Source organism: Manis pentadactyla, chromosome 11 (genome assembly GCF_030020395.1).
Source record: "Manis pentadactyla isolate mManPen7 chromosome 11, mManPen7.hap1, whole genome shotgun sequence".
Lineage (NCBI taxonomy): Eukaryota > Metazoa > Chordata > Mammalia > Pholidota > Manidae > Manis > Manis pentadactyla.
This window is the reverse complement of record NC_080029.1, coordinates 24897649-24920233: the sequence shown is the minus strand read 5'-3', so window position 1 is coordinate 24920233 and position 22585 is coordinate 24897649. Positions and strand designations below refer to the sequence as shown.

Genomic DNA, 22585 nt, shown 5'->3' with positions numbered 1-22585 from the left:
AAGAAACCAGGGAGAGTAATAAAGCACACAGTACAAACATGTTGGAGTCCTGAATGATTTAAACTCTTGAGTGATACAGGCATCAGGAGACTTCTAGCAGGCATTTCCTCTAACTTCTTTTAAGGTAAAATTGACAGACTTCTCTTATTCAATCCTCAAGTGGTCTTCTCCCAAATGGTTTCCTTCATGAAGATGAAAAGAATAGAGTTGGCAGAGACCAATTTTTAAGAGGGCTTGTCCAAAGTAATTTGTAACTGTAGCCTTGAAGTATCCCTGACATGTTAACAGTGGTTCAGAGGCTTCAAAATGAACTTGAATTTATAACCTGGTCCTTGAGATGTTAGGCTTGGCAATTTGGAAATTCTTAAGATTAAGGATGCAGAGGATATGCTGTAACGTGGACATCATTCTGCTTGCAGAATGGCTGACTAGCATTAGCCCTCCATACCAGGTATTTCTCTGATCAACTTGGATGGCAAGCTACCTTTGGAATTCAGGGTTTCCTTTGGTGTTTGTGACACTAGCTCATTCCCAGGCTTCAGCTGATTGCCCAGCTACACAATTCTTGCTTAAACCACCCCCACAACCCTGTGCCCATCCCCACGCCAAATTGGCAGCATGTGACCTTACTCAACATCTGTATCTTGTCTGAATAACATAAGTCTAACTTTCATGTAAATCTTTTTATTTACTAAATTTTCTTTCTTTTTCTCTTGTTGACCTATCTTGTTCCTTTCTGATGTTTCCCTTAGCTGTGTAAAGCACTTGTTTGAAAATAAAAAATCCAGGTTTAGTTACATTAGTAACTAATTACATTGGCACCAGCCTTTCCCCATCCCTCTAGTACCAGTAACATGTCTTCAATGTATTTCCTTTGTGTCAAGGATGACCGAGTGCAACCAGTACCTTCAGCACATGCTCCCAAACTGTCTAGTGCTTTATTCCAATTCTGCCTTGTCTTGTCTAAATCTCACTTAATTCTAATGTACACAGTTTCTTCCCTGTATAGAAGAGATCAGACACAGTCCTCTCTAAAGGAAGGTTTCTAGACTAAGTCAGTCCTCCAGACTCGATAACTCTCAATTTATTTATGATATGTCTATTTAAAGAAGAATGGGGAAGATCCTACACCTCTGCTCTGGTTCATTTCCACCATCGCCTATGAAGGTCATAATGCCAACTGCCCATACAACTTCCTATTGGAAACTGAACTCTTTCCCTCACTGAGCATCTTTTCCCAATTTCCCAAATATTTGCAAATAATTATTTGTTTGCTTCATATTTGCTTTTCAAATGTCACTGGTTTTGGTTATACCTCTGGACTTCTCAAATACATTGAAAGCTATTCCAGGGCAAAGCTTTCCATTATATAAGCCTGGTGTAATCTGCACAGCTATAACTGCACAACAACTTTGGCCTTATGGCTCAGTACTCCCCCGGGCACTGCACTTCAGTGCCACTCCTTCTCTGCTATTCCTCCATCAGCCAAGCATGCTCCTGTGTTACGTACTGCCTTTGCACAGAAACGTCTTTCTCCAAGTGGCTAACTCTCTTAGCTCCTTCAAGCTCAGGTGTCATCTCCTCTTCCCAGTGAAGCTCATCCCAGCCATCCCATTTAATACTGTTATCTGCCCACCCACAGGGCCACCTTCCCATATCCTGCTCTATTTTTTTCCCATAGGAACTAACACCTTCTAACATAATACATAATTTAATTATTTATTACATTTGTCTGGCTCTTGCCCCACTAAACAATAAATTCCCCAAGGACAAGGGTTTTTATTTTTGTGTCTTGTACACTGACCTATCTCAACCCCCTAGAGTGCATTAAACCCAATGTTTGTTTAAGGGAAGACTAACAAATTAATGTGTTTTACAAACTGGAATCCACTATTGAACCTATAGCATAACTAGCAAATGAAGGCTAAATAAGGAGGCCAAAACAGTTTTCCCTAACAAAATAAATAAACCTGAGTCTCACATCATGGAAACTCTGAAGTCTAAGGAGAGACCAGTCTATAATCTACAACAAAATGTACCCAATTTTGGCTGGCATGTAGAGCATCAAAGGCACCACTGGAGAATCTTCATTTCCATAGATGATGAAGCCCATTTCTTTCAGGCGTCTCCTGAAATATCTGGTGTTTTCAGCTAACTGCTGTATACACTCTTTGCCTGAAAAATCACAGGGAGGGAAACAAAATACTACTAAAAAAAGGAGCGGAAAAAAAGACAGCAGTCTCCTTTACCTCCATTCTATCAGTCCCATACTTTGTTTCTTTCCAACACAAAATATTTTTGCACAGCAAACTGTATGTAATATAAACAAATATATCTTGCTTTGTATTTTCATACTTCGTGCAGACAGAAAATTTTATAATATACAAAATAAAGTTTAAATGACTAATATTTCCATGGCACATTAGCATTCTTCCCTTCATAAATACTACTTAATTTAACACTCTACCATCCCTTTAGAGTAGGTAGGACATTTATTATTATCTTAATCTTATCTATTAGGACTCTCACAAAGTCATATGGTAACACACAGCACGGCTGAGACTAGAATCTAGGTCTCTCAACTTCAATATTCATCCCAACTAACTCTGCTGCAAATTTTACACATAAAACTAGAGAAATCTAAAAATTTAGAGCCCCCAATTTTCCTAAGAGTTGATTTTATGTTACCATTTCCCTAACATTTCTACCAGACAGCAACAGCATATCCATCATGACATGAAATCTTATTTTTGATCCTACTTTGTTCATCTTCTCTAAACACAAATGGATTAAAACATACATTTCTCTAACTGCTGACTAAATACTTGTGCTGGCTTTGACATTATGGCAGGTCAATCTATGAACAGATGTCCAAACAATTGTGCTGTTATAGAGAACAAGCCATAAATTCAAAAGACCAGCTTACAAAGGGCTAAGAACTGTTTTATATCCTTCAGAACTACGGACACCCACAATTAAGAAAGGTTACAGTCATTTCTCACATCTATTAGAAAGCCAGCAATTTCATATTTCAAAAAATATAATCATCAAACACTTCAAAAGATAAGTTAATCAGAAATTGCTATAAATAACCCAAAAGTAATATTCTGTGAAAATAATTTCAAGGCAACAGAGAATAACACTTAAGCTTGGATTAGTTTAGTTGTGAATACTGAAGAACATCACTTAATTTATGACATACATCTTACATATAACAAAACAGACATCACAGTGTTATATTTAAGTAAACTGAGAATTAATGAGCCACATACCCTAATTTTTCCCTAGAAATACCAATATACATTTGCATTCAGAAGAGACTTCCACTTCCAGCCATGATAGAGTACCAGGGGCTGAGTTCACCTCCCTGCGGTGAACAACAGAAAACTGTGCAAAGTATATAAAACAATGGCTTTCAGACACTGGGCCACAGGCAGTGTAGGACTGTGCTGCAGGAAAGAGAAACAAGAAAAGAGCCTTTGGATTGCCCCTGTACTGCCTAGAGGCAGGTCCCAGCCTGCTCTCCAGGGAGGGGGATCCTAGTCTTGTCAGGTGAGGACACTAGAGATTGGAGTTGTGGAGGCTAAGGTGGCTAGAATCAGTTACGCAGTGTACAGGGGAGGAGGGTGATGCAAAGAGAGTTTTGGGGATCTACAGAAGGGTCCCCCTGATCCTTTGGCAGAGTGCTGACTTGTACACATGAGGACTCTCACGGGTTGGGGAAAGACCCACCCACAGAAAGCAGCGGACTGAACATACCCCAGTGCTCATACAGAGTTGGGAATAGTTTGTATTTTCACCCACCCAAATGGAAAGTCCTCAGAATCCCACTAGTAGGGGAACTACACTAGCTCTAAAGGAAATGTTGCTCTGGACCTACCCTAACAAATTTTAGTAAGAGCAAATCAAAAGGATCCAATTGAATCCCAGAACAAAGTCCAACATTATCTAAAAGAATAAATACATGACACAGCCCCCTGTAATATAAAATTCACAACATCTGACATATAACAAAAAATTCAAAGAAATAGGAAAATATAACTTACCCAACAGGAGAAAAGTCAATAAATCAAAACAGACCAGAAGTAACAGAGTATTAGCAGACAAGAACACAAAAATCTGTTACAAACATGTTCCATATATTCAGAAAGGGAAAGGAGACACGATAAAAAGAGAAAGGAAATATATAAAAAGGAAGAAACAACTGATACATGAAACTATGCTGATGAATCTCAAAAGCATTGTTCAATGAGATAAGTCAGACACAAAAGACCAAACATTATGTGAATTCATTCAGAGGAAAGTCTAAAAAAGGTATGATTAAAGTGACAGAAAACAGTAGTGGTTGCCAAGGGGTAGAGAGAGGGCTGACAGCAAAGGGGTATATGGGAACTTTCTGGAGGTGACAATATTCTATTCCTCAACTGTGGTATGGTTACATGGCTATACATATTTGTCAAAATTCATGGAATTATACTTAAAATTGGTGAAATTTATTATATGTATATGATCTCACTAAAGATGGTTTTTAAAAATCGAGCCACACATTAGCATATTAGTATACATTAGTTTTTCCTGTACCCACTTTATTATTTTGCAACTTGCTACCTTTTTCTTACCACAAACCAACTAAATTCTGTTAAAATGTTTTTTTCTCATTCCAAAGATACCAAGAAAAATTATCAAGGAAAAGAAGAAACGGTAAGAGATTTAGACCTTAACTTTTCCACTATATCATTCTACGAAAGTTTTCCTTAACGAAAGGAAATCTCAGTCTCACCATTCATTGTCCTTTGTTCCCTGACAAGAGTCCCAGAGGAAAATATATCTAGAATAACACTCATATAAGCCACCTGGATACCAGGAACAGGCACTGAAAACCCCAATTTACATATCATTATTGCGGAATAGTATTTCTTCAGAAAGATATACCACATTCGTTTATACATTTATGTGTTAATGGACAACAGAGTTGAGATTATCAACCTTCATGATGCCAGCCATAAAGTTAAAAAAAAAAAAGCTGAACAGAAAATCTCCTAACATATTTAGGCATCTCAGTCACACTCAAATAAGGGAAGAATTATTACAATTAACAATTAACAGCTTGATTTCACTTGATCCTAACTGCTTTAGATTGATATGGTAAAAGAATGAACTATTTACACTTCCCGCATAAAGAAACAGGCCCACAGATGTTAAATTACATTCATGAAGGGCTTTCATTCAGTAGGAGACAGATCAAGGTTTTCTCTCAGTGCTTCTTTTCCTATACACCAACAAATTGTTTTTCCAACATTTAGCCCTTTTTTGGGTAACAGTATCTGTATCTTATTTTTAAAACAGCACCTACTGGCAATGAATGGGGTAGGGATGACTGGGTAAAGGAGCCTAAGAAGACATAGGGCGACTACGAGACAAGTAAAAAGTAGTTCTTCCAATAAAATCATCTTGAATAGCAAATACAATTACCACTGGTGAGCAGAGGAATAATGCCTGAGTGGAAGAGTCAGACTAGCACTAAAGAAAGGCATCAACTTCAGTAAAATGGCAGTTACAGTGAGTCCCAGAAATGTACTGGTCTGTGTGTCCAACAAAGCTAGTAAGTAGACTGAACCGTGAAACTGTAAGTTATTTGACTGATTTTGGCCTAAAAAAGGAAATTTCTTGTGGTTTGACTTAATAATCTCAAAGACACTAACAGAAAAAGCAGCCAAATAAATGTAGACAAATTAGTAAGCTTTCTGGCATTTACACATATTGGAAAGCAGTCCCTTATTGAGATGATACTCAATTTCAAATACAACAGTTGCCCATTTTGAATTAAGTATCAAATGCAATAAGTGTAATTACTATTTAAGTCCAGCTGCTAGCTCAGTTCTAAGTTTTCTTACTGCCACGTTGCAGCAATTATGGGTCTAATATGGACTTTAAAAGTTTAGACTAATAAAAAAAAAGATACTACCTTTTAAAAATTCTTTATCCTTGACTCAGAAAGAACACAGATGTTATAAGAGGTCAGCATTCTCATCTTCTTTTCAAACATAAATCTTTACTTTTAAGGGTGATAAAAAGCTTAAAAGCAATTTAGAGAAAAACCTACCAATTCTTCTTAACTTGACAAATGTACCTCACTGTGTTGCTGTTCTTTTGGGCTTATGCAATACAGTTTGCTGGAATGAAGCCATTTTTAGAACCTCTTCCATAAAAATCTACAGCTTGGCATGGAAGAGAAAGAAAAGTAAACACGTGTGTAATTTAATTTCTCAGAAAATGTAGCAGAAAACTTCAACAGGATAGTTTTTAGTCCTCAACTTCTTTGCATTAAATTTTATCCTTAGGAAGGAAGTAATGAACATGAAGAATCAACAGGTTGTGGTGATATTAGATTTAATTCTTTTAAGGAAATAGTCCAAAACAGGGTAGAGGATGGAGGTGAAAGGAGCATTACAATTATCTTGCTATTAATAACCACTACATATTAATAACTTTAAATCACTTTCATAAAGTAGAATTGGATTTAGAGAGCTGTGTTTATTAACTACTTCCATTAGATTTTCAAGTTGTGCCAAATGCATTCCAGACATTTTTAGTTGGAAAGATTCTGTCAAGTTTTGATCCAGATTTATCGGGATTCTCAGCCATGTAATCTTAAGGTTTTAAGGAACTACTATATTATTACTCAAATAAAACTTCATAAGCCTTCTCAGACAGGAATCAATCAGAACAGATAGTGTTTTACGAGCTGCAGATTTTAAGTCTCAAGACTCATTTAAAAAAAAACAACAACAGATAAGATCTATGTACAAAGAATGGGATACAGAAGGCAGCAGACATTTTTCTTAAATGGTATTATATTAGTGCTAACTACTCAGAATTTATGCTTCAAAGAACATAGCACATATTCACCTGTTTCAACAGCAGCATCATTTTCAATTTAGTGGATGAGTTTTTATTTAACTTATAACCAACAAAATGTGTCTGAGTGCAATTTCAAAAATCACATTTCTGGTGTTAACTGAAATCTTTCAAAATTAAGGTCACAAATATAATTGATGTGCAGCCAAAGCTGACCCCCTAATTCACATTATACTCCATTACACAGCTTCTAATGTTCTTAGATTTCCTGGATATGCTGATATAATCTGCCTTCCTGGGAAAAATAAAATAAAATTACTGCGACTCCTTAAGACTTACACTTTCCAATTAACTGTAATGGGCTGGAAGAATCTGAAATGAAAGAACTTTTTCCCCCTCCCTCCTTCTCAGAGGTCATAATCTCAAAGCAGATAGGGGTTTTCTCAGTTTAGGGTCCCCCTAACAGAACAGATGGCCCCACGCATGGCTTCAGTCAGTCTTCAGATAGAAATATCTTAGATGTAATCATGACACTTTCAAGAGACAAGAAAACCTGGACTCAGAATTCAAATTCCTTTCATGCTCAACAATTAAACACAGCATCTTTCATACACTACATCAGTAACTTCTGAGAGGAAGAACAGACTTAGTAAGCTTTAAGAAAACCTTTTAGACTACATGCAAGAGAATGAAACTGGATTATTGTTTAACCCCATACACAAAAGTAAAACTCAAAATGGATCAAAGACCTGAATGTAAGTCATGAAACCATAAAACTCTTATAAGACAACATAGGCAAAATCTCCTGAATATAAACATGAGCAATTTCTTCCTGAAGACATCTCCTTGAGCGAGGGAAACAAAAGCAAAAATGAATACATGGGACTACATCAAACTACAAAGCTTCTGTACAGCAAAGGACACCATCAACAGACCAAAAAGGCATCCTACAGTATGGGAGAATAAATTTGTAAACGGAATATCCAACAAGGGGTTAACATCCAAAATATACAAAGAACTCAGATGCCTCAACACCAAAAAAGCAAACAACCCAATTAAAAAATGGGCAGAGGATATGAAGAGACAGTTCTTCAAAGAAGAAATTCAGATGGTCAACAGACACATGAAAAGATGCTACACATCGCTAATCATCAGGGAAATGCAAATTAAAACCACAACGAGATATCACCTCACACCAGTTAGGATGGCCAGCATCGAAAAGACTAAGAACAATAAATGCTGGCAAGGATGTGGAGAAAGGGGAACCCTCCAACACTGCTGGTGGGAATGTAAACTAGTTCAATCATTGTGGAAAGCAATATGGAGGTTCCTCAAAAAACTAGAAATAGAAATACCATTTGACCCAGGAATCCCACTCCTAGGAATTTACCCAAAGAATACAAGTTCTCAGATTCAAAAAGACATATGCACCGCTATGTTTACTGCATCACTATTTACAATAGCCAAGATATGGAAACAATCTAAGTGTCCATCAGTAGATGAATGGGAAAGAAGATGTGGTACATATACACAATGGAATACTATTTGGCCATAAGAAAGAAACAAATCCTACCATTTGCAACAACAAGGATGGAGGTGAAGGATATTATGCTCAGTGAAATAAGCAAGGCAGAGAAAGACAAGTGCCAAATGATTTCCTTTATTTGTGGAGTATTACAACAAAGTGAAACTGAAGGAACAAAGCAGCAGCAGACTTGCAGACTCCAAGAAGGGACTAGTGGTTACCAAAGGGGAGGGGTGTGGGAGGGCGGGTGGGGAGGGAGGGAGAAGGGGATTGAGGGGTATTATGTTTAGTATACATGGTGTGAGGGGTCATGGGGAAGACAGTGTAGGACAGAGAAGGCACATAGTGGATCTGTGGCATCTTACTACACTGGTGGACAGTGAATGCAATGGGGTATGGGTGGGGACTTGGTAATATGGGTAAATGTAGTAACCACATAATTTTTTCATGTGAAACCCTCATAAGAGTGTATACCAATAATACCTTAATAAAAAAATAAAAATAAACATTAAATTAAATTAAAAAAGAAAACCTTTTAGAAACAGAGGCAACTTTTTTTTTTTTTTTTTTTTTTTTTTTAGATAATTATTTTTTATTGAAGGGTAGTTGACACACAGTATTACATTACATTAGTTTCAGGTGTACAACACAGTGATTCAACATTTATATACATGATAATTCTAAGTACCAGCTATCACCATACCAAGTTGTTACAATATTTTGACTATATTCCTTATGCTATACATTACATCCCGGTTGCTTATTTATTTTACAATTGGAAGTGTGTACTTTTTCTTGGTTGTTGTTGTTAGGGCATCTCTCATTTTTATTGATCAAATGGTTGTTAACAACAATAAAATTCTGTATAGGGGAGTCAATGCTCAATGCACAATCATTAATCCACCCCAAGCCTAATTTTCGTCAGTCTCCAATCTTCTGAAGCATAACGAACAAGTTCTTACATGGAGAACAAATTCTTACATAGTGAATAAGTTACATGGTGAACAGTACAAGGGCAGTCATCACAGAAACTTTTGGTTTTGCTCATGCATTATGAACTATAAACAGTCAGTTCAAATATGAATACACATTTGATTTTTATACTTGATTTATATGTGGATACCACATTTCTCTCTTTATTATTTTTAATAAGATGCTGAAGTGGTAGGTAGATACAACATAAAGGTAGAAAACATAGTTTAGTGTTGTAAGAGAGCAAATGTAGATGATCAGGTGTGTGCCTGTAGACTATGTGTTAATCCAAGCTAGACAAGGGCAATAAAACATCCACATATGCAGAAGATTTCTCTCAGAACAGGGGGGGTGAGGTTCTAAGTCTCACCTCGAAACAGAGGCAACTTTAAGAGTTATTTTACAGTTGAGCAAACTAACACCCAGAGAAGCAAAGTAACTCAGTGCAGAATCAAGATTTGAGCTCCCTGGTTCTTGTGGTTCCACAGACTGCACTCTTAACTACTACTCACTGATCCACTCTAGCTTCTGTATCAAGTAGGGGTGCCTAAAGGGAATTGTAGGTAGGAACCCGAAAGGAAAACGATGAAGTGACTTAATTACAAGTCACTGCTGGCGCCTGCTACCCCCCCACCACAGCCCACCTCAGGGAGACTCGCCTGCAACTCAGGAAGGCTTCTGGACCGATGCTGCTCCTGCCACCCCAGCCCAGGGGCTCCGACCACCGTCACCTTGATTCTCTGGTGCTGTGCCATCTGCTCCCAGGGCAAGAGGTCATGCCCAGAGACTTCCTTCCATCCTACATTCTCCTTTCCAATTTCCATTCTAAGATTTCTACCATCCCCCATCTTCCAAAGTGGGGGCATCTGCAAACTTTCAGTCAACTGTAGCCAGTGTTTCTCAATAAGACTGCTGTTGGCATTTGGGGCATGACAATTCCTGATTGTAAAGGCAGTCCAGTGCCTGCAGAACATTTAGAATCACTGGTCCTTTGGTAATAAATGCCAAAGCACCTCCCCACAGCCAAGTCTATAACAACCAAAAATGACCCTACATTTTTCCAAATGCGGCTCAGGAAGGCAACAGTGTTCCTGGTTGGTTGAGAACTACTGGCCCTGAGGGTTATTTCTTCACAGGGACCACAGGTTTTTCTCTTGTACCCCTAATCCTGAGTTAGAGATAGATATCCTATATGATCTTGTGAATATTTTTACCTCCCATAGATTCATTACTATTCATTAACTCTACAGGAAGATATAAATGTGGAGCAACCTGATATATTTAGAGTATAAAATCACCTGTGGGAAAACCCAATATAAAATACCAGCTAACTGATTAACAGCACATTAAAGGCAATCCCTTATGATTAAGTAGGGTCTCTCTCAGTAGGCCCTTTCATTACCTTTCTGGAATTTTATTTCTATAATTCACACCCTGTTAAAATTCCATTTTAAAATTTACAATTCAGTGGTTTTTTAGTATATTTGCAAATATGTGCAACCATCACCATTATAATTTATCACTGCCCAAACTCCATACCCACTAGCAGTCACTACCCATGCCTCTTTCTCTCTTCCCACTGCCCTGAGCAACCACCAATATATTTTCTATATGAATTTTAGGATCAGCTTGCCATTTCTACAAAAAGGCAGCTGGAATTTTGTTAGATAAATTTTGGGAGTACTACCTTCTTAACAATATTAAGTCCTCCAACTCATGAGTACAGATATCTCTCCACTTATTTAGGTCTTCTTCCTGCTCATTTTTGTACATTTATTTTTCCTTGGGTGGAATTTAGTAAACATTCTCAAAATATTGGGCTGGGAAGGTAGGGCAAAAGGAAGAAATGAATAAACACTTTAAATGATATTGTTCACAGTTTGCAGTAAGAATAAATAATGTTTCTTCTTTTCTCTATTTCCATCTCTAATTTCCCCTAATGGAAATGTGTCTTTAAAGGAGTTGGAAAGCCTAAACCAAGTGTTGGCAAGAATACGGTACCCTCTAGTACTTTGTAAAAATGGCAAATATGCTGAACCTAAACATATGCCTAATTCTGTGACTGAGCAATTCCACCCCTAAGCACATATACCCAACCAAATTGTGTATCAAAAGTCATGTACAAGGAATGCCACTCTTAATAGCAGCAAAAACCAGGAAACAACTGAAAGGCCAATCAGCAGAATGGATAAACTGTTACATTTTCAAACAGGATACTAGACAGCAATGAAGATGAATTACTGATCCACTCAAACATGTGGATGTATCTCAAAGACATAATGATCCAGATTGAAAAGAATAATTACATGTACTCTGTTCTGTAAGATCCCATTTATATGAAGTTCAAAAATAGGCAAAACTAATATACAGTGACAGAGGTCAGAACAGCGGTTGTTATGTCTGGCAAGAGGCACACGATCACCTTCTGGGATACTGGCAGTGGTCCATATTAGGAACTGGATGGTGGTTAGACAGGTATGCATGTATTCATTAAATTGCCTGCTTAAGATTTGGCAACTTTACTATACGAATGTCAAAACTTCAGTAAAAATTTAAGTACTTGGAAAGACTGAAGTTAACTGGAATGAAGTTAATTTCTGATTCCTTAATCTATAATTTTAAATATATTCAACTACTATTTAATAATCACCCTCTGACTTAAAAATAAAACCAAAACAGAACCATCTAAATATTACAGGGGTGGGCTCAGATATTCACTTCTCAGCCTTCGTTGTTTAAAGACAAACCTGGAAAAATAAAAAGTGTTGGTGTTGTGTGTTCCAAGAATTTGCAGCAAAGGGGAAATGTTATGAAAATAGCACTTGGGAGTTACAGCCCTTGCCCTAAGGCAGGAAATGAAAGCATAAAGGGGCTGGCCCTTCCTTTCTTCCTCTTTGTAAATAATCATATGAATGAATGCACAAGTGAAACAATACCAACCATAAAATATTTATTTTCTATCTGTGCATCTAATTTCACTCCCATAAAGTCATTTTTTTCCACACACAGTTGTTTTAGTATTAGGTTTTTCTCCTACATACTTTGCCAAGAGGGAGACGCTGATGAATGGCTGGCCCAAAGTATTACTAACAAACCTAGTTCAGACTGCCCACTGGAATATTGCCTTTTAAGAGAGCAATGAGACATTATGATTGAAATTATTTGGGTTCAATGGCAGTCAGAACTATTCAGCAAAGAAAAAGTTAAAATGATACCACTGTAGTACTCAAGCATGACCAAATGCTTCACCTCATGATGTGGGATTAAAATGTTGATCTGGGATTAAAAAAACTGTAATGTCTACGGGTGAGTGTAATATTATCAGTGTACAGCAAAGGTTCTACTTCTCCTGAAACTATGCTTTCTAGGAAGACTGGAATCTGAAATTATGAACACTAAACCTGGTAACACTGAGAAAATAATAATTTCTCAGGACTAACACTTTTGCTGAATTACAGTAGAAGGACAGGTTCTTTTGGAAAGCAGAGGGTGTGACTTCCATTTTAAAACGGGTGAAGCTAAGCAGAGGGAGTAGTTTAAGAAAGGCTGGACTCTTTCTACCAGGACTTAAGATATTCCTGAACTAAACAGACCCTAGGTAAACAGTGCATTCCTTACATGTGCAAGTATATCCTTTAACAGGGAGAATTGCAGGGATTCCTGACTCCACTTAATCAGCAAGTTAGAGGTCCAAAAATGACTCTTATTTCTTCCAAGAAAAGGGAAGTGGGTTAGCAAGTGAACATTTAGATTTGATACCAACAGTAATAAAAACTGTTCTGAAGTCTCTGGTGATTTCCTAGAGGAAATCAATTTAATTTTGAATCCACATTATAACTGTTACTGATTTTTAAGAAAATACACACATCTATGTAAGTGTAGATTAATGATAAAAAAAAAAAAAAAAAGCAGTTCCTGAGTGGTGACCTCCAATGAGTTCTACACAATGATATAAAGGGCATATAAAAGTGTAGGCAAAGGGTCTGTTTGTGTTTATACAGAGGATCAAAGCCTAATTGGGCTACCCCGAAAATGAACTAAGATACGATATGAAAAAGAACTTCGAACATCAGCACTCTCGGGAAGACTCATGACAGAAGATGATCAGCAAAAAAAAAAAAAACCCCAACAAAGATCCACGCACTGCCACAGGTGTAGATGCACTCATTCCACTAGTTCCTGGACTTGCCATGGGAATGATGAAGGAGATATCTAAGCTGGCCTGTGCATACAGTAAAACAACAAATTTGACTGGATCTATACTGTTGGAACTCAACCAAGAATTAGGAGAAGTGCAAATTGTAGCACTCCAAAATCTTACAACCACAGACTATTTACTGTTAAAAGAACATATGGGATGTGAACAGTCCCCAGGAATGGGTTGTTCTAATTTATCTGAATTCTCTCAGACTGTTCAAGTTCAGTTGGACAATATCCACCATATCATAGATAAGTTTTCACAAATGCCTAAGGTGCCTAACTGGTTTTCTTGGTTTCACTGGAGATGGCTGGTAATTACAGGTATGCTTTGGTTATGTAACTATATTTCCTATTATGTTAATGTGTGTGCACAATTTAATTAGTAGTTTAAAACCTATCCATGCTGAAGTTACTCTACAAGAAGATATGTCAAAGAAATAATCAATCTTCCCAGGTTTTCTTCTGCCTGCTACTTCGATAGCTTTTCTTCTTCCTACCTAATCACAACCTTTAAATAGAACTCATGCCACATGTCGAATTTACCGAGTATCATAATTCTTCCAAGTGGTAAAGACACCTCAAGACAAATGCTGGGCATAGAAGCCACAGGGCATAAATATGCAAAGAAGTAAAAAGCTAACCTTTTCAAACAATAAGGCTTCTCTCTCACTTACCAACTTCACATTTCCCTGTATGGCCCCGGAAGATGACTGGTTAGCCAGAGACGGGTAAGATTCCTCAAGGGAGGAACAACCTAAGACAGGCACAGTCGCAGGGGGCCATCTGGTGAGAAAATGGGGAGCAGCAGAGGTGAGGCTTAGAACCTCCCCCCTCATGTTCTGAGAGAAATCTTCTGCATACATGGATGTTTATTGCCCTCGTCTAGCTCGGATTAACACATAGTCTACAGGCACACACCTGATCATCTACATTTGCTCTCTTACAACACTAAACTCTGTTTTCTACCTTTATCTCGTATCTACCTACCACTTCAGCATTATATTAAAAATCATAATAATAGAGAAATGTGGTATCCACATATAAATCAAGTTTAAAAATCAAATGAATATTCATATTTGAACTGTTTATAGTTCATAATGCATGAACAAAACTGAAAGCTTCCGTGATGACTGCCCTTGCACTGTTCACCATGTAACTTATTCACTATGTAAGAATTTGTACTCCATGTAAGAATTTGTTCGTTATGCATCAGAAGATTGGAGACTGACGAAAATTAGGCTTGGGGTGGATTAATGATTGTGCATTGAGTATTGACCCCCCTATACAGAAATTTATTGTTGTTAACAACTATTTGATCAATAAATATGAGAGATGCCCTCACAAAAAATATATATATATAAACACACTTCCAATTGTAAAATAAATAAGTAACCGGGATGTAATGTATAGCATAAGGAATATAGTCAAAATATTGTAACAACTTGGTATGGTGATAGCTGGTACCTAGAATTATCATGTATATAAATGTTGAATCACTGTGTTGTACACCTGAAACTAATGTAATGTAGTACTGTGTGTCAACTACCCTTCAATAAAAAAAAATAAAAAATAAATAAAAAAAGAAAATACACACATCTAAAACAGTTATAACAGATCATGTTATTTTGTTCCACATATTACTCTATATAAAAGATGAACTATTTCATCAATCTCAGTTTTGTCAATTAAAATAAAAGTGCTCATTTTTGAGAAAGATGACCAATTTATTGATATGTTCACCAAGAGTTGAAAAGAAACTGTACATATAAAGTAGTTGTAAATACACTTCAGGATTTCTTAGAGAAACTTAAAAGCAAACACTGAGAAAGCTGAATTTGGGGACTACTAACATTCCTGAAGACTCTGGGCAGCCTAACTTTAAGATACAAAACTATTAAGAAGGGAGAGCCAAGATGGCGGCATGAGTAGAGCAGTGGAAATCTCCTCCCAAAACCGCATATATTTTTGAAAATACAACAAATATGACTCTTCCTAAAAGAGAGACCAGAAGACACAGGACAACAGCCAGACTGAATCCACACCTGAGAGAACCCAGCGCCTCGTGAAGGTGGTAAGATATGAGCCGTGGCCTGGAGGGACCCGAGCACCCCTCACCCCAGCTCCCGGGGGAAGGAGAGGTGTCGGTGTGGGGAGGGAGATGGAGCCCAGGACTGCTAAACACCCAGCCCTAGCCATCCACACCAAAGCACAGACACAGTGCACGCATGGGGTGCTGGAAACTAGGGAAACAGGACAGTAAGACCTGTGAGCAGGTCCCCGCAGCCGGCGCCCCTGGTACAAAGAAAAGAGAGTGCTTTTTGAAAGTCTTAAAGGGACAGGGACCCCACAGCTGGACGCAAGAGTCCCAGGGCACTTAGCCCAGCAGCTGAGAATCCCGGTGAACTCTGGGCACCCTAACCCCCTGGACAGCAGGGCAGCTCGGAGGCCCCTCATGAAGATAAACAGCCTCCTGGCCGTTTCCCCTCCAACACAGCTCCACCATATCAGAGCAGCAGCCCGAGGCAGGCCACGCCCACAGCAACCACGGAGCTAAACTCCATAGCGGCCGGGCAAGAATGAGAAGCCCCATCTGCACGCAGCTGCCCAGCACAAGCTGCTAGAGGTCGCTGTTCCCCCAGGAGAGGAGGGCCACAAACCAACAAGAAGGGATGTTCTCCCAGCCATCACTTGCGCCAGCTCCGCAAACTATCTCTATCGCCATGAAAAGGCAAAATAATTTGATACAGAACAAAATCACAACCCCTGAGAAGGAGATAGACCTAACCAGTCTTCCTGAAAAAGAATTCAAAATAAAAATCATAAACATGCTGACGGAGCTGCAGAGAAATATACAACAGCTAATGGATGACGTCTGGAGGGAGATTACACAAGTGAAACAATCTCTGGAAGTATTTATAAGCAGAATGGATAAGATGCAAGAGGCCATTGACAGAATAGAAACCAGAGAACAGGAATGCATAGAAGCTGACACAGAGAGAGATAAAAGGATCTCCAGGAAGGAAACGATATTAAGAGAACTGTGTGACCAATCCAAAAGGAACAATATCCGCATTATAGGGGTACCAGAAGAAGAAGAGAGAGAAAAACGGATAGAAGTGTCTTTGAAGAAATAATTGCTGAAAACACCCCCAAACTGGGGGAGGAAATAGTTGCTCAGACTACAGAAGCACACAGAAATCCTAACAGAAGGGACCCAAAGAGGACAACACCAAGACACATAATAATTAAAATGGCAAAGATCAAGGACAAGGACAGAGTATTAAAGGCAGCCAGAGAGAGAAAAAAGGTCACCTACAAAGGAAAACCCATCAGGCTATCATCAGACGTCTCAGCAGAAACCTCAGAGGCCAGAAGAGAATGGCATGATATATTTAATTCAATGAAACACATGGGACTTGAACCAAGGATACTTGCACGATTATCATTTAAATATGAAGGAGGGATTAAACAATTCCCAGACAAGCAAAAGTTGAGGGAATTTGGCTCCCACAAACCACCTCTACAGGGATTTTAGAGGGACTGCTCTAGATGGGAGCACTCCTAAAAAGAGCACAGAACACCCAACATATGAAGAACGGAGGAGGAAGAATAAGAAGGGAGAGAAATAATCATCAGACTGTGTTTATAATAGCTCAATAAGCGAGTTAAGTTAGACAGTAAGGTAGTAAAGAAGGTAACCTTGAGCCTTTGGTAACCACGATTCTAAAGCCTACAATGGCAATAAGTACATATCTTTCAATAATCACCCCAAATGTAAATGGACTGAATGCACCAATCAAAAGACACTGAGAAATAGAATGGATAAAAAAGCAAGACCCATCTATATGCTGCTTACAAGACACTCACCTCAAACCTAAAGAAATGCACAGATTAAAAGTCAAGGGATGGTAAAAGATATTTCATGCAAACAACAGGAGAAAAAAGCAGGTGTTGCAATACTAGTATCAGACAAAATAGACTTCAAAACAAAGAAAGTAACATGAGATAAAGAAGGACACTACATAATGATAAAGGGCTCAGTCCAACAAGAGGATATAACCATTATAAACATATATGCACCCAATACAGGAGCACCAACATATGTGAAACAAATACTCACAGAATTAAAAGAGGAAATAGAAAGCAATGTATTCATTTTGGGAGACTTCAACACACCACTCACCCCAAAGGATAGATCCACCAGACAGAAAATAACATTCTTCAATGAACTGGAACAAATAGCCCAAAAATTCATATGGAACCACCAAAGACCCCGAATAACCAAAGCAATCCTGAGAAGGAAGAATAAAGTTGGGGGGATCTCGCTCCCCAACTTCAAGCTCTGTAACAAAGCCACAGTAATCAAGACAATTTGGTACTGGCACAAGAACATAGCCACAGACCAGTGGAACAGAATAGAGACTCCAAACATTCACCCAAACATATGTGGCCAATTAATATATGACAAAGGAACCATGGACATACAATGGGGAAACGACAGTCTCTTCAACAGATGGTGCTGGCAAAACTGGACAGCTAGATGTAAGAGAATGAAGCTGGATCACTGTCTAACCCCATACACAACAGTAAATTCGAAATGGATCAAAGACCTGAATGTAAGTCACGAAACCATAAAACTTTTAGAAGAAAACATAGGCAAAAATCTCATGGACATAAACATGACTGACTGACTTCTTCATGAACATATCTCCCCGGGCAAGGGAAACAAAAGCAAAAATGAACAAGTGAGACTATATCAAGCTGAAAAGCTTCTGTACAGCAAAGGACACCATCAATAGAACAAAAAGGTATCCTACAGTATGGGAGAATATATTCATAAATGAAAGATCCGATAAAGGGTTGACATCCAAAATATATAAAGAGCTCACGCACCTCAACAAACAAAAAGCAAATAATCCAATTAAAAAACGGGCAGAGGAACTGAACAGACAGTTCTCCAAAAAAGAAATTCAGATGGCCAACAGACACATGAAAAGATGCTCCCCATTGCTTTTCATCAGAGAAATGCAAATTAAAACCACAATGAGATACCACCTCACGCCAGTAAGGATCGCCATCATTGAAAAGATAAACGACAACAAATGTTGGTGAGGTTGTGGAGAAAGGGGAACCCTCCTACACTGCTGGTGGGAATGTAAATTATTTCAACCATTGTGGAAAGCAGTATGAAGGCTCCTCAAAATGCTCAAAATAGAAATACCTTTTGACTCAGGAATCCCACTTCTAAGAATTTATACTAAGAATGCAGCAGCCCAAAAAGACAGATGCACCTCTATGTTTATCGCTGCACTATTTACAATAGCCAAGAAATGGAAGCAACCTAAATGTCCATCAGTAGATGAATGGATAAAGATGTGGTACATATACACAATGGAATATTACTCCGCCATAAGAAAAAAACAGATCCTACCATTCGCAACAACATGGATGGAGCTAGAGGCTATTATGCTCAGTGAAATAAGCCAGGCGGAGAAAGATAAGTACCAAATGATTTCACTCATATGTGGAGTATTAGAACAAAAGAAAACTGAAGGAACAAAACAGCAGCAGAATCACAGAACCCAAGAATGGACTAATAGCTACCAAAGGGAAAGGGACTGGGGAGGATGGGTGCGAAGGGAGGGACAAGGGTCGGGGAAAAAGAAAGGGGGCACTACAATTAGCATATATAGTGGGGGAGGAGGCACGGGGAGGGCTGTGCAGTACAGAGAAGACAAGTAGTGATTTTGCTGCATCTTGCTGCGCTGATGGACAGTGACTGTTAAGGGGTATGTGGGGGGGACTTGGTGAAGGGGGGAGCCTAGTGAACATAATGTTCTTCATGTAATTGTAGATTAATGATACCAAAAAAATAAAATAAAAAAATAAAAACTATTAAGAAAAAATCTAGTACATAATTAAATAATAAAGCTTTAATTTATTTCACTGTGTGTGTGTATGTACAAGAGATACAAAAATGGTATCATAGTCATTACACAACAGGAAAAAAAATGCCAAAATTTTTGTTTTTCTATAAATGTTTATGTATTTCTAATTTTAAAAACTCCAAAGGAACCAAGAGCACCATGAAAGATAAAGGAGATAAGTAAAAAAATTAGGTTATAAATGTAGGGGGGCGCACAGGGGAGAGTTGTATAACAGAGAAGACAAGTAGTGATTCTATAGTATCTTCCTTCGCTGATGGACAGTGACTGTAATGGGAAATGGTGGGGGGGACTTGGTGATGGGGGGAGTCTAGTAAACATAATGTTCCTCATGTAATTGTAGATTAATGATACCAAAAAAAAAATTAGGTTATGGAAAAATTCCTGGCACATTTAAGACATGCCTCTACTTTGTGCTTCATTAACTTGTTATTTTATAAATTCCTGTTTATTTTTATACCTTTCCATGTGTGGTCTCATGTCCTCAAAACAAACTGCAAACTCTGATGGCAAATACTGTTTTTTTTCCCCCTAGTACCTCCCACAAGAATACACAGCTACACTCAAGCTGAAATACTCTGAGAAAGTGGAAATCCTTTTAGACGTTCAAACTTCTGGACAACTGGTTCAAATCCTGACTCCACCACTTAGTAACCCTGTGACCCTGGGTAAGCAACTTAACCTTTTAGCTTTCTCATTCTATAAGAGAGGGAGAATATGTCTAAAACTTGTGAGAATTTAATGAAAAGCACTTAGAACAGTACTCAGTACACATAAACACAATGTATGTTCACTATTATTATTTCCCTCCATTCATGTTTTCCCTTAAAATTATGCCACTTAAATCTTTCACACACTACATGTTCTGACCCTTTGGATTAGCTTTAGTTTTTAAGATGAAATAAAGGACTAGCTTACTTTCCCTCATTGTTTCTAGGTCTCCATTTTTTAATTCTTTAGCACACTCTTAATCAAAACACAGGACACAGACAACCTTACTAACATATCATCATTCTTCAACACTCTAATTTACAATTTTTAAATATGCCTCATATATTTTACCCTCCACCATACTGCCAACTTTCAGAACTAGTTTTAACCAGTTTTCCCTTATTCACCAATTCAGATGATCCTATCATCCCATAACCCACTAATTATCACCCAGGTGAGGCAAAACACCTCTGCAAATTTAAGAATCAAAGATGGCAAGCAAATGCCCTCTTTCTCTGAAAATCACTCCTCACTATAAAAGGGGTGGAACATGCTCTCTAGTGGGGCTAAACTGATTCTCCACCTAATAATATGGAATAGGTATAAAAAGATGCTTCCATCGAGGACATTTTAGAACCTAAAACCATTAGACACCCATTTTGATGCAATACATTGAAGCAGCAAAAGCAGGTTTGAGAAAGTCAGGAACTAATTGTTGCACACTCTTCCTGAGTTTCACTCATTAGTTTCACTGGTTCTTTGGTGGTATATGTGCTTGAAGTCAGACTATCTGGGTTTGTATTCTGGTTCCAGCATCTACCATCTGTATGGTTTTGGCTGGGTTGCTTAACCTCTCTGAGCCCCAGTCTGCAAACTGGGAATGATTACACCTACTTTGTAATATCTTTAAAGATTAAATGAAATAATGCTTGTAGAACATTTAATGAAATGTCTGATGCATGGTATTTAAAAACTAATTATTTTAATTATTTTATATTTATATATACAAGATAATCTATATTTAAAAAATTTTTATTTTACTTTAACAATATTTAAGGCATTATTCTTCTACCTTCAAATTAGAAAAACAAAAGGTACCTCTGGATTTTTAAAAGATCAGATACCAAATAAAAGAATAATATGCCTTAAAAAAAACTAAAATATATAAAAATGTAATGACACATCTCTTGTCTGCTACTAAAATAAATTTAACATGTCCTCACTTAACTGTGTAGATGGGGGAAGGGTGAGGTATAGCACCAGTGGTGCCCAGGTAATCAAAGTCTCCATTAGAATTTGAAATATTTTATTATTTTAAAAGCAGATTATCTTATTGCTAACATTTAATTTTGGCATAAGTCCATATATGCCAGTTCCACTGAGGTGGGAAACAACTAACACATACTTAGGGGAAATAATATACATGTTTAGTTAAAGAGGTGGATTACAATTATAAATGCGCCACAGATAATCTGTTTATAGAACCAAAACTATATGTGATATGCAAAAGCCAAGAATAAGCAAAAACATAACTGTATTAAGGTATGTTTGCAATTGTTTTAAACATACAGAAGAACAAACTACTTCAACCCCAAGCAACATATTCGTCAAATGTAGCTTTCCTTGCACAATGCTGTGTGGTGGCCTGTTTCCATTTACATTTCTGTTCCAAGCTCACACATGCAGACATTCTACATCCATAGACTGACCTGGACATACACATAACCCCTTTTAGATGGGTATGGGGTCTGGATGGACATGTGTTCCAGCACGATCCCTATAGAGTTGTACTTTCTAAAGGAACAGGAGAGACTGCTTTCTGGAATCTTCTGCAGCCCCAGCATGCTTCTAGCAATGCCAGTTTCTTCTAACTATTATTCTTATAATTACTGGTCTATTGACTCCCAGGCTGCAGTGACATATATCATGGGATGATTCTTTGTACAGTATCAAAGGCCTTAACCAGTCCTGTTTCTTGCTGATCATTATTGTGGTGTCCTCAATCACTTCCTTGAAGAAACCTCCAGAAGTCATAAAATGTACATTTGAACACCTGGGAAAATCCATTCCTTATTTGTGTGATAGCTTTATAACTTGCACACATTTGTCAGCTATTAAATATAACAGGTCAAACTGTTTTGTCAGAACACAAAATACATAACACGAAGAGAAGTGAGCAAATGCTGCTGGAAAAATGGTGTCAACAGACTTGCTCAATGCAGGGTTACCACAAACCTTTGATTTGTGAAAAATGCAGTTATCTATTACAGCATTCTTTGAACAGCTTTCAAGTAGGGGGGATAGGCAGCAGACAACAATTTCATCCCTCATCACATCATTGTCTCAGTCAATAAATTATATACTTGTCACAAAT

General features: G+C 37.9%; 1 protein-coding gene across 3 annotated transcripts in view; it reads right to left on the bottom strand.

The window, feature by feature from the left end:
• SPTLC2 (serine palmitoyltransferase long chain base subunit 2) overlaps window positions 1-22585 on the bottom strand; it is a 120846-nt gene that overhangs the window by 6030 nt on the left and 92231 nt on the right. For 2 of the 3 annotated variants that reach the window (XM_036913038.2, XR_005030429.2), the window contains one exon: window positions 2040-2175. In XM_036913038.2, coding sequence (XP_036768933.2) covers window positions 2040-2175 — 136 coding nt within the window. Of the gene's footprint in view, window positions 183-2039; window positions 2176-22585 lie in introns of those variants that run through there. The other variant, XM_036913039.2, reaches the window with a different exon arrangement.